Consider the following 14,946-nt stretch of genomic DNA (forward strand, 5'->3'; position numbering starts at 1 on the left):
GTTTATGATTGTGTCATTGCACCACTAACTAGTACTACGCCCAAATGTTGAATACATTTGAGTGATGTTACTTCATAGTTTCTTTCCTCCTGCATATGCTGCATATTACATTATTTTATTGTATTTATTTTATTTAAATGATTCCCAATCAAAACCCAAAACCTCCACTACAAGAAATGAATCCAACAATAGTACATCTTCTGACCTCATACTGTAAATAAAATGTTTGAATAATTTCTAAAGGAGAAGAACCACCTGAGAGAGCAGAGCTATTATTTTATTACTATTTATAAAAAGCAACACGTTGCTGCCTTTCTGGATGTCGCGTAAGTAAACACTAAGTGCACTTTGATTGGACATTACAGACCACGTGGTTCGTCTTCTTGCTGTTCATTGGCCAGACCCGCGACGCCCTTCTTACGTACACTCACGCATCGTAACACCTACTGTAAGCTTTCCTCCTCCACGTTTCATTTGTCATCTGAAACATTTAACTTTCTTTCCCGTAATGTCTTTTCGAAAAGCTGTAAATTTGCTTAAACCTGCCCAAGGGGTGCTCCGGCCCTCAGTGTCGAGTCTGATCCGAAGTTATTCGGCGGTATCAGAAGCCAGGGCTTTACTGGAGACCGAGCTGGACTCAATCCGCGTAGCCGGGACGTGGAAGGGGGAGCGGGTCATCACCTCGAAACAGGGTCCACATATCAACGTGGACGGCAGCAGTGGCGGTAGGTTTACAGAGGAGCTTTTGCAGCGTGCATTTGACATAAATAGCGTGACGACAGATGTCCTTGAACGCACCATGCTTTTGTAGATTGCCAAATTCTTATCTTTGTGAACTTGAGATTGAACTGTAGTATTTTTGCAGTCTATAGTATGTTAGTATATTTGCGGTTGATATACATTTTCATCACAACAAGAGTTACTTTTGTGCTGTTGTTTAACTTGTAATTTTATCTCTATAGACGAGTGTTTACACAAGTACCCCGTTGTTAAATATTAGTATCCCAAGTACCACTAGGGCTTGTCTCTCTAAAACTAGTCTAAATGGTAGTAGGCCTAACCCTGGACTGAACAATGATTAAACTGGTTACAAACCTGCAAAAGGCTAATATTGACTGCTGTAGCATGGAACTGAACTCATTATAATCAATAAAGTTTGTACTGTGTAATGATGGCACATGGCCCTGAGATACTCCAGAAGAAACTTAAGTACAATCAGTGGTACATGTAAAACAGTTTCTCTTAGGTTTACCTGCTTAAACAGCATCTATCTAGTTGGTGTAGTTGACTCAGACAGACCATAATCAACATTGTTCTGATCTAAAAGAAAGTGCTGTTTCCATAAATTTGCAATTGTATTGAGTCAGCTGTCTGTCTAACTCCAGTCTGCCAGTGTTTACATTTCAGGATGAACCTTTGGCAAATTATTATGAATAGGCTTTTGGTTCAGGCCATGACCTTCACCCAGTTCAATTCTTCTGGATGTCACAGCTACATGCTTTGTTCAAGCCACATTCTCATTGTTCTGCTATTAGCCTATTTCACCATTGTTTTCAATATGTTCTAAACTTGTTTTTCATAACACAACACTCACTGTTACTCTCAGGGATATTAAATTTCTGCGCTAACAACTACCTGGGCTTGTCCAGTCACCCTGAGGTGGTACAGGCTGGGGTGGAGGCTCTGCAGGCCTATGGAGCAGGACTAAGCTCTGTCCGATTCATCTGTGGCACACAGGTGGGATTGGCATTATTCTCCTAACACCAGTCGTATCGTCATTATGTCAGTAAATTAAGGTATGCTTTCATTTTCAGGACCTACACAAAAATCTGGAGCAGAAACTGGCCCAGTTTCATGAAAGGGAAGACTGCATCTTATACGCCAGCTGTTTTGATGCCAATGCTGGGCTGTTTGAGGTATTGTGTGCTAGTCTTGCCATGATACTAAAGAAAAGGTTTGTTCTGTCTGTATAGATCAAGAGTCAAGACCATTCTAAAACAATTCAGAAACTATTCAGGGAAGGTTCAACTGTGCTCTGTTAAAGGACACATCAGTGGTGATACCTCTTAATTATCTAGTCTTTACACTTGTTTGTAACAATTAATATCTGACATTTGATTGTTTTGACAGCCCTACTCTATGCTGGACTGGTGAAAGACGGATTAATGTAAAACTAAGTATAATTCATATATATGTGCACATTTCAAGGTGCTGCTGGGTCCAGATGATGCAGTCCTTTCTGATGAACTAAACCACGCCTCCATCATTGATGGTATCCGCCTGTGTCGAGCCAAAAGGCTGCGCTACAAACATATGGACCTCAGCGATCTGGAAACCAAACTCAAGGAGGCTCAGGTGGGTGTGTTTGTATACATTTTGCGTACAAGTTTACAAAATACACAAAACAAACCTATGCAGAGAAAGGTGTATCTTTTACTATAAGTACCCCTCCGATTCAATGTTTATTTATTTATGTATTTCAATTAAGCTCTTCTTAATGTGCTGGTGTGGCTCCTGGGGTGATTTTAATTATTATAATCCTAATTACTTCCATTCATCCCCAAGGGAAAATCCGTTTTGTTGCAACCGACCAAACAAAAAAAAAAAAGTTATCAAAAAGGTGCACACATAAATTGATTGTTATTATTACTCACAGTTGGTTAAAATGTCATCTCCTCCTCAGTCGTCCCGTATGCGCCTTGTAGTCACTGATGGAGTCTTCTCTATGGATGGGGACGTGGCTCCTCTACCAGGAATTTGTGACTTGGCGGAACAGTATGGCGCTATGGTGTTCATAGACGAATGTCATGCCACAGGGTTTTTAGGACCAAGGGGCAGGTATGTGGTGAATGTAAGACATACTGTGAAACTTTGCATGTTCTCTTTAATAATAAGCATGCAACTCTCTTGTTGACAGAGGAACAGATGAGCTTCTGGGAGTGATGGACAGAGTTCAGATCATAAACTCCACATTGGGAAAAGCACTTGGAGGAGCTGCTGGTAAGATGTACATTTCTTGAAAGACTGTGGATTTAGTGTTCAAACAACAACAGGTGTACTAGAACTGCAAAGCCCATCTTGATTATATTCAGCTTCACATCAGTATCACCATTGGTAGCATGAGGCAATGCAATACCTGAACCCTGCAGAAGTACGTAGGCACTTAGGCAGTCCAGCTCCTCCAGAAGTGCACCTCATTATGTGCTATGAATGAATGGTGTTTGGAAAAAAAAAAATACAAACTGGAAAAATGCTTTTTGTCCAGGTGGTTACACAGTTGGTCCAAAGCCTCTGATTGATCTTCTGAGACAGCGGTCCCGTCCTTACTTGTTCTCTAACTCTCTGCCCCCTCCTGTGGTGGGCTGTGCCACAAAGGCCGTGGAGCTGCTGCTTGCCTCCAATGAGATCGCACAGAGTATGTCTGCCAAAACTATGAGGTACAGTACACTGGCTATGGTGCCCTGACCACTTTGCCTTGTTTGACACGAATAGGGTTAATGTTCCTACTCATGAGACCTTGTCACATGCTCTTTTACATAATACTACAGGATTCTGCATAGTGCATTAGAGTGTTTGCATTGTAATTAAAGATTAGAATGCTTTTGGTGAGAATATTTACCACCAAAAGCTATTGCACACTGGCTACATCAAGGCACTATTTAAATGCATGATGTTCTCTTGTTTATTTAAGTGGCCATTAGTCTTTTTTTATTAGATTAGAATATAATTTCAATGTTTTTCCAGGTAGAGTGATATCCATATATTTTCCTAAACTATGTGACTCAGCTGTAATCAAACATAATTTTTCCACTTTTGACTTTTTTAATACACCAAATGTTCTTGTTTGTTTCAGATTCAGAAACAAGATGACAGCTGCAGGCTTCACCATCGCTGGCACAGCTCACCCCATCTGTCCTGTTATGCTGGGAGATGCACGGCTGGCCTCTGTTATGGCTGACGACATGCTCAAACTAGGTCAGATAGTTATAAACCGAATATGTGAATTTAAATGTTTGAAACTGTATGATTATGATGACTCTTCCCCTCGGTAGGAGTGTATGTGATTGGATTCTCATACCCGGTTGTACCAAAGGGCAAAGCCAGGATCCGTGTCCAGATCTCTGCAGCTCACACAGATGACGACATTGACCACTGCGTTGATGCCTTCATTCAAACAGGCAAAAAACATGGAGTGGTTTCCTGAATCAAAATCAAATAAGTTACTGTGAATGTTGTACATATGTTTTTGCAAATCGATGATTGTTACTCATGACTTGTGAATGATTTTATGGAAATAGTTACAACCCTAACTTAATAGTCTTTACAACTGCTGAGGTCAACCAAGGGCTATTTAACTTGAAAACTGCAAACAACTTGGAAGTGAGAAGTTACAGCATGAAGGATTCATTTCCTATGGGTGTGATTATACTCAAGACTGAATTTAATATATTTTGTAATAATAAAGTTTACATGAATGATTTTATGCTTAGATGAAAGGCTGCTTTTGAATCATGTTAAAAACAATTGTGAACTAACTTGTCAGTATTCCACCATTAAATAAAAATATTATAAAAAATATCTGTACCTTTGGATCTGCTTGATGAAGCTACTATAGTGGCTGACTGGTTACATTGTAGACACAAATATGTTTATTGTCAGATTTTTGGAGTTATAAAACTATTGAAATGATGTGAAGAGGAAAATAATTAGATTTATTTCTGATGATGGCCTCTTTGATTACTTTGATTTTGAGGTTTACATGTCATTTAAATAATCCAGAAAGGTCCAGAAATGAGACGATCAAATTTTACTGTTCACGGGAGCAGTGTTGAAGCAATATGTTGTTTCACTGGAATAAACTTTTTGATCAGAAAAACCCAGTGAAAACATGTTTAAATCAAATCCATATTATATTTAATAATTTAATAAGTAAGGTGACCATATTTTCTAAATTCTAAACTGGGACACACCTGGGTTGGGATGGTTGGTATAAATAAAACTGAAAAGAGCATGTCACATTGTGCATTTTTGTGTCAGTCATAATCTGAGAGGCTTCTGTCACTGCATTTTTTTTGCTTTATGGGCAATCGCAAGCAATGGATCTCTGTATTTTGGCCAAACAAATAACAGTTTATTCTCCTCGTTACTGTTGGCAGGGGTTAGATTAGTAAAAAATTGTGATAGCCCTGTTTTACACTTGATGTAGTCCTGATTTAGACCTGGTTTAGATTAAACTGGTCAAAAATAGGGACACCTGGGACATTTCTTAAATAAAACTGGGACAAATCAGTGGTTTTGTATAAATCTACTGGGACAGGGGACACAGGGCTCAAAACTGGGACTGTCCCGGGTAAATAGGGACATCTGGTCACTCTCCTATTAAGTCTACTTCACATTACATCTACTTCACATTACATTTTTTCACATCTACTCTGGTTGTGATATCCCCTTTTGTTTGCCACCATGCCACTCTTCCTCCTACTTATGTCATTTTCGCGCCACTGCTGTGTACAAACCCCACCTCCTCAAATACGACACTCCCTGATATAAACTTCTGACCAATAGAAGGAGGATTTTGTTTTTTAGCCAATGAAATTAGTGCAGAGAGGCGGGGTCTGGAGCTCCTCGCGGGAAACAGACCGGAAAGAGACGAGACTTTGCCGCGAAACAGCAGCAGCATCTCCACTACAGATCTGTGCACGCTGTATGATTATTGCTTTTTTTTTTTTAAGGAAAAACACTTCGGTTTTCGCAACTCCACTTCCATCACACGAGCTGGTTGAAAATGTCTGGTTTTGATGATCCTGGAGTGTACTACAGTGACAACTTTGGCGGAGGAGATGGCCACGGGATGGACGAAGGAGGACAGAAAAGGATTCATATCAAAAAGCGGTTCCGAGAGTTTCTCCGACAGTTTAGGGTCGGTACGGACCGAACCGGTTTCACTTACAAATACAGGTAAGGGCCAGCTTAATATACAATGCGTGTTAATATTGGACGATCAGCACTATCCATCTGCGTGCGCACGTCTTTGTCAAAGAGCAGGCCTACTGAGAGCATTCATTCAATCCATTGTGGGGTAATGTTTTAACAATAAAATCCTCACGCATAGGTTGACCAGTCGTCCCTATTTACCCTAGACAGTCCCAGTTTTGAGTCCTGTGTCCCCTGTCCCAGCAGGTTTATCCACAATCAGTGATTTGTCCCAGTTTTATCCAAGAAATGTCCCAGATGTCCCTATTTTTGACCAGTTCAATACCTGCCAATAGTAAAGAGAGGCATAAATTGTCATTTGTTTTGGTAAAATACAGACAAGCTGCTTAAAAATTACTAAAACACAAAAATAATGTATACTTTATAGGTACTTTTTATAGCTTTTTTGTTCTATTAAAATCCATATACAGCAATCACTCGTCCTATTGTACAGTCGATCGTTATTTTATTATGCAGAGTCTTTCTAACCTTTTTGCCTGATGTTGCACAGAGATGAGCTGAAACGGCACTACACTCTGGGGGAATACTGGGTGGAGGTGGAGATGGAGGACCTGGCCAGCTTTGATGAGGATTTGTCGGATTGTCTCTACAAACTACCCACCGAAAACCTGCCTCTGGTCAGTGCCAACACCTGCCTGCTGAGTTGCACTGTGTGTATCTAATTAATGTTTTGTGGAATAAACTTAATGTGTGTTCGTCAGTTGGAGGAGGCCGCTCGGGAGGTGGCAGATGAAGTGACCCGCCCTCGTCCTGTGGAAGAGGAGAACGTACAGGACATCCAGGTCATGCTCAAGAGTGACGCCCACCATGCATCCATCCGAAACCTCAAGGTAATTACGATGGTTTTGCTCTTGTTCTTGCAGTTTTTTCTCATTCAACCCTAACATTTGGCGTTTTGTGTAGTCTGAGCAGGTGTCCCGTCTGGTGAAGGTCCACGGTATCATCATTTCAGCCACACCAGTGAAGGCAAAAGCTACAAAAGTTTGTCTGCAGTGTCGGGGCTGTCGCAATGTGATCAGTAACATCCCCCTGCCCCCGGGTCTGCAGGGCTATGCTCTGCCCCGCAAATGCAACACGTGAGTCTAAATGCACTAAAGACACAGAAAGGAGACTTGATTAGGGATGCACAATAAACAATTTTATCATGATTAAAAAGGGTAGACAATAATCATTTGTGTGCCATTTTATATAATCGTGATATTCACCAACAAATAGAAACGCCATAAATCATCAGAATGTGCAGAAAAAAACAATACCTATTTATGATGTTTTCTTCTAGATCATTGTTGTTTTCACATTTTTAAACTGTCAACAACTTTCATAATGATTGTGATGTAATTGTTCATCGCAATTATTTTGGCCATGATAATCGTGACAACAGTTTTCTATATTGTCCCATGCCTTGACTTGATTCAGCAGTTAAACACAGGATTACAAAATTACTGTTGCATTGTTCTTGATTAGATTTTAACCATTACACTAGCAAACATATCAGCCAGAGCTAAAGGAAAAAGTCATATCTTTTTAAGGTGCTTTCTGTACTGAAATGGATAGAAAGGTGTGATTACGCAGAATTTCCATAATTGTCTTTACGCCTTTTTGTCCTGGTCAAGGAAAATGTCAATTTTATAACTTGACTCTCTCCTCTTCAGGGAAAACGCAGGCAGAGTAAAGTGCCCTATGGACCCGTACTTCATCATCCCGGACCGCTGTGTGTGCGTGGACTTCCAGACTCTACGGCTCCAGGAGTCTCCAGATGCTGTTCCTCACGGAGAGATGCCCCGGCACCTGCAGCTCTACTGTGACCGGTAAGGTTGAGAATTCAAGTAGACTGACACTGTTTTTAAATGATGCCGTTTAGTCCACTAAGTTTATTATTTTGATAATCAACCTACATGTTATCTAGTTGTGTAAAATATAACTTGCACGCCAATAAAATGAATATTGGTGTTTATGCAGTGAGTAGTTTGATCTATCATAAAAATGGTCTAACTGGGGCTCTTCGTTGTCAGGTACTTGTGTGACCGAGTGGTACCAGGAAACAGAGTGACCATCCAAGGAATCTACTCTATCAAGAAAATGGCCGCTGCTAAGAGCAAAGGCAAAGAGAAGGCTGCGGGAGTGGGCATCAGAGCATCTTACCTTAGGGTTGTGGGCATCCAGGTAGACACTGAGGGCACAGGTAAGATCAGACAGTAACTCTTGTATTATCTTGTGTGTTGTGAAGGAGGATGAGAGTTTTTTCTGTTGACAGGTCGTGGTGCCACTGGCTCTGTGACGCCCCAGGAGGAGGAGGAGCTGAGGGTGCTGGCAGGTACTCCTGATGTGTACAACGCTCTGGCCCGCTCAATTGCTCCCTCCATCTATGGCAGTGATGATCTGAAGAAGGCCATCACGTGTCTACTGTTTGGAGGCTCAAGGAAAAGGTCAGAGGAAGGAAAAAAATGGATTTAAATTCTACAGTGTCTCATAAGGCCATGTGCTTTTGAGTAGTACTAAAATATACCAGGCAGGGGTTTTATATTTTTCACAATCTTAATTTTAAAAGCCTCTTCTCCTTTTGTAGACTTCCAGATGGCCTAACCCGCAGAGGAGACATTAACCTGCTGATGTTGGGAGATCCTGGAACAGCCAAATCCCAGCTGCTGAAGTTTGTTGAGCGGTGCTCTCCTATTGGGGTAAGTTCTTTCCTATTTTTGTATAAACTGTTGGGGCAGAATTTTCCGATAAAGGCCTGACACTTGTTTGTATTGTTACTTTTTGTGTTTCTTCTACTTTAAATCTCATAAAACCTGTGTCTATCATCAGGTGTACACCTCAGGTAAAGGGAGCAGTGCAGCTGGTCTGACGGCCTCTGTCCTCAGGGATCCCAACACCAGAGGCTTCATCATGGAGGGAGGGGCCATGGTCCTGGCAGATGGAGGAGTGGTGTGCATTGATGAGTTTGACAAGGTACAACAGAGCTCTGTTATGTTGGTTACTGGACTGAAAAGAATGACTGTAATTAAAGTGCCCATATTACGCTATTTTCTGATCTATGTTATGTTCCTCTTCAAAAACATACCTGCATATTTAGGCAGAGCTCTTAAACAGAAAATCCTGTTTCACCTTGTGATGTCATGTAGTAATACAGGATGTGCTCCACTGTGTTTTCAAACTCCATACACCTTCACTAAAATTATTTGGATGAGTTCAGTCCTGGAATTGCCAATCTCTGCTGAACAGAAGGTAAAAAGTAGCTGTTAAGTTGAAACCTACTGCTTTTTGACATCACAAGGCAGAAGCTTTGTAGATAGACAAATTAAAGCATTACTTAAACATGTGTGAAAGAAACACAAGTCCATGTATGTTTTTGAGGAGGTAACAATGTTCATTCATGGCTAAAAGCTCAGAAGTAAATTTTGCATAATATACGCCCTTTAAAGATTTGCTGTCCTTTTTAGATGAGAGAAGATGATAGAGTGGCCATTCATGAAGCCATGGAGCAACAGACAATCTCAATTGCCAAGGTATTCAATCACTAAGAAGCAGATGTTAAGTATTTGTAGACCTGTAGACTAGGTTCTAATGTGTCTCGTTTTTTTAGGCTGGTATCACGACCACACTGAACTCTCGCTGCTCAGTGCTGGCTGCTGCTAACTCTGTATTTGGTCGATGGGATGACACCAAAGGAGAGGATAACATTGACTTCATGCCCACCATCTTGTCTCGATTTGACATGATCTTTATCATAAAAGACCATCACGACCAGAACAGAGACATGGTCAGCTGGAGCCCAAAATTTGTTTATTCACAAAAAGATGTTCTATAGTTCTAACAATTGATGCTCTTGTTTCCAGACTCTGGCTCGTCATGTGATGAACGTCCATCTGAGTGCTCAGACACAGACTGAGGGGGTGGAAGGTGAAATCCCACTGGCCACATTTAAGAAATACATTGCCTATGCCAGAGCGTAAGTGGATTATAGCCTCAAATCCTTCAAAGTAGGTGAAGGATTTTTTTTGTAACGCTCCACCTTCTACTTTTGCAGAAAATGTGGTCCTCGTCTGTCTGCGGCAGCTGCAGAGAAGCTGAAAAACAGATATGTGGTGATGAGAAGTGGAGCCAGAGAACATGAACGTGAGAGTGACAAGAAGCCCTCAATCCCCATCACTGTCAGGTATTTACTTTTTACCACTTGTCTCATACATGGAATTAAATGCACATTGCAGGTGCCAAATAAGTATTGATCTTGAAATGTAGATGGCTGTTAATGTATAGACATTGTCTTCATTACTACACATTACTTATACTGACCAATGCGTGTTTGGTTTTTACAGGCAGTTGGAGGCAGTAGTGCGCATCGCAGAGTCCCTGGCTAAGATGAAGCTGCAAGCGGTGGCAGGAGAAGAGGAGGTGGACGAGGCTCTTCGGCTGTTCCAGGTCTCCACCCTGGATGCTGCGTTGTCAGGGAGCCTTTCAGGTGAGGGCTTGGCCTGTTCAGTTTAGTTTGACTACTTTTAACATGCTTTTGACATACATGATGATTTTGTGCAGGTGTGGAGGGCTTCACCAGTCAGGAGGACCAGGAGATGCTGTCTCGTATTGAGAAGCAGCTCAAGAGACGCTTTGCCATTGGCTCTCAGGTTTCTGAACACAGCATTGTACAGGACTTTACCAAACAGGTGAGTTACATCAAGATCAAAATTAAAAAAACACTAGAGGGCACTACAGGCTCTATGGAGACAGCTGTTCCTCAGATAATGTATCTATCCCACTTTTAACTCTGCCTACATTAACAAGATAATACATATTTATAGTGCAGTGATTAGGTATTTACTTCATATATTACACAAAATTGACTCTTGTGAGCTTTTTTGTTTGTAATGCTGTGATCTATTCATTGATCTTCCCATATGCAGAATTAAAATGCACTCGAAAACAGGAAACATATTCTTCATATTCAGCATTAGATATATTTAGTGTCATGTGGTGTCATGTGAATAATCACTTGAACCCGAGTGGCAATGAAGTGGCACTGGGTCCAATTTGTCTTAAGGCCTGGTAATTTGTGATGAGGAAGGACCATTATAACAGTTCAGAAAATAGTGTGATATAGGCCCTTTTAAATGACACAAGTGGTTAAGAAAACATAAGGTTTATTTTATAAAACTACTATATCAGCATATTTTTGGAACGTGAGATGTGGTTCTCCTGTCAAGTTGCTAATTTACCATGACCAATCAAAGGATGTAATTATTTTTGTTTTGGTAATTTAGGAGCCCCCAAGTGCAAACAGTGCCCCCTCCCCATCTCTTTTTACTATATACATCTTGTTCTTGTGCAGAAATACCCAGAGCACGCCATCTACAAAGTGCTGCACCTGATGCTGAGGAGGGGCGAGATGCAGCACCGTATGCAGAGGAAGGTGCTCTACAGAGTCAAGTAGTCACTCAAGCCATGGTCATGTACATAGGTCTGATTTGCGCTTATTATGCCAACAGAGCATTCTTAGAAATTACTGTCTAAAAAAAAAAAATGTGGTGAATTATTTTGTATGAAAAAATGTTATAAATGTATAATCTTTGGTAATAAAGTGTTGAAAAATACAGTTATAAATTATTTTTATTTATAGCTGTAATCACATTTTAATCAAATACTTTCTGTATTTATGTAAGCTAATTGTCAGTTGTTAGTAAAAGCATTCAAAGCATTACAAATCTATCTTCATCTTGTACACAAGCTTTCTCAAAATATTAGGAATGTAATTAGTTTGACTTATGGTAAATGTTTTAAAACCTTAGATTAAGCTGCTAATTTGTTGATTGAATAACAGTTATACATAATTAAATTAATCATTTTAAATACATTTTTCATTGGATCCAACTAGTTTGATTAGTAAAAAATATCTTAAAACATCATAAAGTGCATCTTGTGCCGAATTACTGGTTTCATTTAAAAGTTATACAGTCCAATGCCTACAGTGAACAGCCCCACACACAGCCCCACAGTGAGCTGCAAAGAAGAGGGAGGGGGGAAGTAGAAGGGGGCCCTCTGAGATGTTTGTTGGGGCTTCTCTGAAGATTCAGATGTCACACTCAGCATTTTCTGTAAGTCATCGAAAACCTGGGAATAAAAATAATTCCTTATTACATTATGATAACAGTATAAAAAGTATTTTTCAGCAGCTGTTTGTGATATGTTGAGCACTTTAGGAACATTTCACAGTATAATTTGGTGAAATGTAAGAATTTGCTTATTGATCCAACTACATTTTTCTGGCACATTCAATATTTTAGCATAAGGACAGTGCCAGAACGAAATTTCAATTAAAACTAAACTTCTAAGCGGGACCTAAACCTGCGCAGGCTTGCAATTAGAATTATAACAGTTCCAGAGAATTATCTTGCCACAGACATCTAATCTATGTGGATTTTTAGTTGTATTTGATTACTTAATATTTCTAATATCCATCAATACAAACTGAATGTTCCAAGTGAACAGTGAGCTCATTGTTAGTCATCTGACCTGGATGTTAAAGTTAAAGGCGTCCACAGCCTCCTGTAGGACCTCTTTCCTCTGCTCCTCCGACAACTCGATGCTGTTCATTCTGCTCCGGTACAGCTGCTTAAAGCGGTTGGCACTGCTCACTCCGGGGAAGGAGAAGAAAGAGAGTCCATCTTTGCCCTCCAGATTCAGGGCCTTTTGAGCAAGCTTCCCCAGGACCTGACCACCTGAAAGGTCTCCCAGGTAACGAGTATAGGCGTGGGCCACCAACAGCTCTGGCTTCTCCTTACCAACCTGCAAGGAGGGAAATCTTTAGCTTTATTAAAATTTATGGTATTAGCTAATTTAAAAAAAAAAAGGTTTTCTGTATGACAGCAAAACCAAGCAAAATAAAGAAAATTTAGTCATTTTTATTGTATTTAATTTGACCATTTACCATAGTCTAGGCCTAAGCCAGTTTATTCACTGTAAGTGATGCTGAAGAATCAGTGTACTGGCTGATCATCTCTTACATTGACCATTACTCAACTGAATTTTCACTTCTCCTTTAGGGCAGAGTTCAACTAAGAACAATTACCACAGTCACCCCTTCATCACATGAAAATCATATGTCTTACCTCTCGTAGCCTCTGTGCATATCGGTGAGTGGCGGCTGGAACAATGACCTTGCTCCTCCACTGTGGACCTAAGAAGAACTCCAGGTCACTCTCCAAAGCCTCAGTACGGTCCAGCTCCTGTGGGAAGTAGATGGGAGCCACAGCTGGATGAGAGGAGTTTCTGTCCAAAGCCTCCTCCAGCGCTGTATAGATCTCATAAAGAGAACACAGCAGAACCTGTGGTACAAAAATCACAATACATCAGTTTTTAATATTTTTTTTCCTTCATTAGAATAAAGTTTAGTGTAATAACAAACTGACACACATCAATGTCTTCTTAAACCCTGAATTTCAGATGGTATCTCAGGGTTGACCACTATAGCATCATTACACAATTTACCTCCTGCTCCAAAATGTTTTTAAAATAAGCTTTTTAGATGCTACAAGTTAACCCACTGGTTCTCAACCTTTTTCTGTTGTTCCCTCTTTTAGGCAATAAAATCCCCCATCTATGACCCCCCAACCCAAAGAAATAGGCTTCTCACAGAATGATTAAGTACCCCACCAATAAAATGTTTAGTTTTACTATGAGACAGTTATATTATTTTGTATACCAACAGATAAGGACCTGCATTTGAAAGGTACCAATTTTTGTTAAAGCTCTGTTTTTGCATATTATTTTGAATTTTATCACAAACCATCTGAGCAGAATAATAAAATCTGTATTTTCTATTATAGATGTCTACGGGATGTAGTTTTGGTTGGCCAGGCAACCAGAGTGCAGCTCTATTGCCCTTTTTTAGGAGAAAGAAAAAAATAATTTCCTTAAACTTTATGTATGATGCCAGCTTAAACACAAAACAAAGTGCCTTTTAGAAATCGGTGAGAACACAGGAAATATGAATTGAACTGTGGAGCATGGTGATTTACCTTGTACTGTGTCCGAGTGATTTGTCCCTTCTGGAAACTGGTCATAAGTTCTGCGTTCTCCGCTCTCACGTGTGTCTCCTGAGTGGCAACTTTAATCTGCTCTGACAGGTCACTGTAACAAAGCCATTTGGTCAGCTTGGTTGAGGGCAACAGTAGTCAGCAAGTTATGTACACAGACTAACATTCATTCACTCTTATGCATTTTGTATGGTCTGACATAAAAAAAACAAAACATTGTAGTCTTCATTCACAGTCCAAATTTAAAAGTAATATCCAAACAAAACACATATTGCCTACCTGCCAGATTCCTGTAAGTCAACTTTTCTTGCACTTTTCAAGGGTTCCATCTACAAAAACAACATTTAATTTAATCCACACACAATAGTAGTAGAGTATAAATATAACCATACATCAGAGGATTCATATCACCTTAGCCTGGTGTCTCTCTTCTCAGAGTGTGGGAGTTGGAGGTGATGTGAGCTGTGAATTGAGCTGTTCTATTTTCCAGTTTTATATCTCCGAAACAGGCTGCTGACTGACTGGGGAAGTGGAACTGCTGACACCAGTGTCACAAAGTTCTACAACTAAACATGATCAAGCAAACTGGAGGCGGAAGCTCAAAGCATGACACAGCTCTTTAAAACATTCTAAATGCATTAGCCAGTGATTGCTTTGACAAGCTTCATCATTTAATGTGAGGTATAAGATGTAAAAACATATAAAAGACTTTTTTGTTCCTCAATACTTCCCCTGCATATGTCCAAAATCTTATGTACTAATATGTGTAATGGGTATAAAAAGTACTTAAATATACATTTACAAGGTGAAAGAAGAGCTCCGAAACACTCCGGTATGCTTAGCTATAATTTTATTTCATGTCATTTGACAAATCACCCATACAAAAATATATACAAACATTATAATGAAGGAAAGTGATGCA

At 40.1% G+C, this 14,946-nt stretch overlaps 3 protein-coding genes across 3 annotated transcripts; 2 read left to right on the plus strand and 1 right to left on the minus strand.

Annotated features, from left to right (window-relative positions):
- The first annotated feature begins 427 nt into the window (after window positions 1-427).
- Window positions 428-4,578, plus strand: gcat (glycine C-acetyltransferase). Its single transcript, XM_020937766.2, has 9 exons — window positions 428-725; window positions 1,607-1,737; window positions 1,815-1,916; window positions 2,209-2,355; window positions 2,684-2,838; window positions 2,918-3,000; window positions 3,266-3,437; window positions 3,854-3,975; window positions 4,053-4,578. The coding sequence occupies exons 1-9, from the start codon at window positions 509-511 to the stop codon at window positions 4,202-4,204; spliced, it is 1,281 nt and encodes a 426-aa protein (XP_020793425.1). The 5' UTR covers window positions 428-508; the 3' UTR covers window positions 4,205-4,578.
- A 1,063-nt stretch (window positions 4,579-5,641) lies between these two features.
- Window positions 5,642-11,592, plus strand: mcm5 (minichromosome maintenance complex component 5). Its single transcript, XM_020937924.2, has 16 exons — window positions 5,642-5,958; window positions 6,485-6,611; window positions 6,696-6,824; window positions 6,898-7,070; window positions 7,647-7,802; window positions 8,007-8,176; window positions 8,249-8,420; window positions 8,561-8,672; window positions 8,803-8,946; window positions 9,438-9,503; window positions 9,581-9,757; window positions 9,834-9,946; window positions 10,025-10,153; window positions 10,314-10,456; window positions 10,531-10,658; window positions 11,321-11,592. Exons 1-16 carry the CDS (start codon window positions 5,786-5,788, stop codon window positions 11,420-11,422), a joined length of 2,214 nt encoding a protein of 737 aa, XP_020793583.2. The 5' UTR covers window positions 5,642-5,785; the 3' UTR covers window positions 11,423-11,592.
- Window positions 11,581-14,547, minus strand: hmox1a (heme oxygenase 1a). Its single transcript, XM_020937913.2, has 6 exons — window positions 14,436-14,547; window positions 14,304-14,353; window positions 14,007-14,118; window positions 13,098-13,313; window positions 12,502-12,774; window positions 11,581-12,099 (listed from the first exon to the last, which is right to left on the minus strand). The coding sequence occupies exons 2-6, from the start codon at window positions 14,351-14,353 to the stop codon at window positions 11,929-11,931; spliced, it is 822 nt and encodes a 273-aa protein (XP_020793572.1). The 5' UTR covers window positions 14,436-14,547; the 3' UTR covers window positions 11,581-11,928.
- Window positions 14,548-14,946: the final 399 nt, after the last annotated feature.

This window comes from Boleophthalmus pectinirostris, unplaced genomic scaffold (assembly GCF_026225935.1).
Source record: "Boleophthalmus pectinirostris isolate CB_2022bp ecotype Guang Dong unplaced genomic scaffold, ASM2622593v1 HiC_scaffold_17, whole genome shotgun sequence".
NCBI classification, from domain to species: Eukaryota; Metazoa; Chordata; class Actinopteri; order Gobiiformes; family Gobiidae; genus Boleophthalmus; species Boleophthalmus pectinirostris.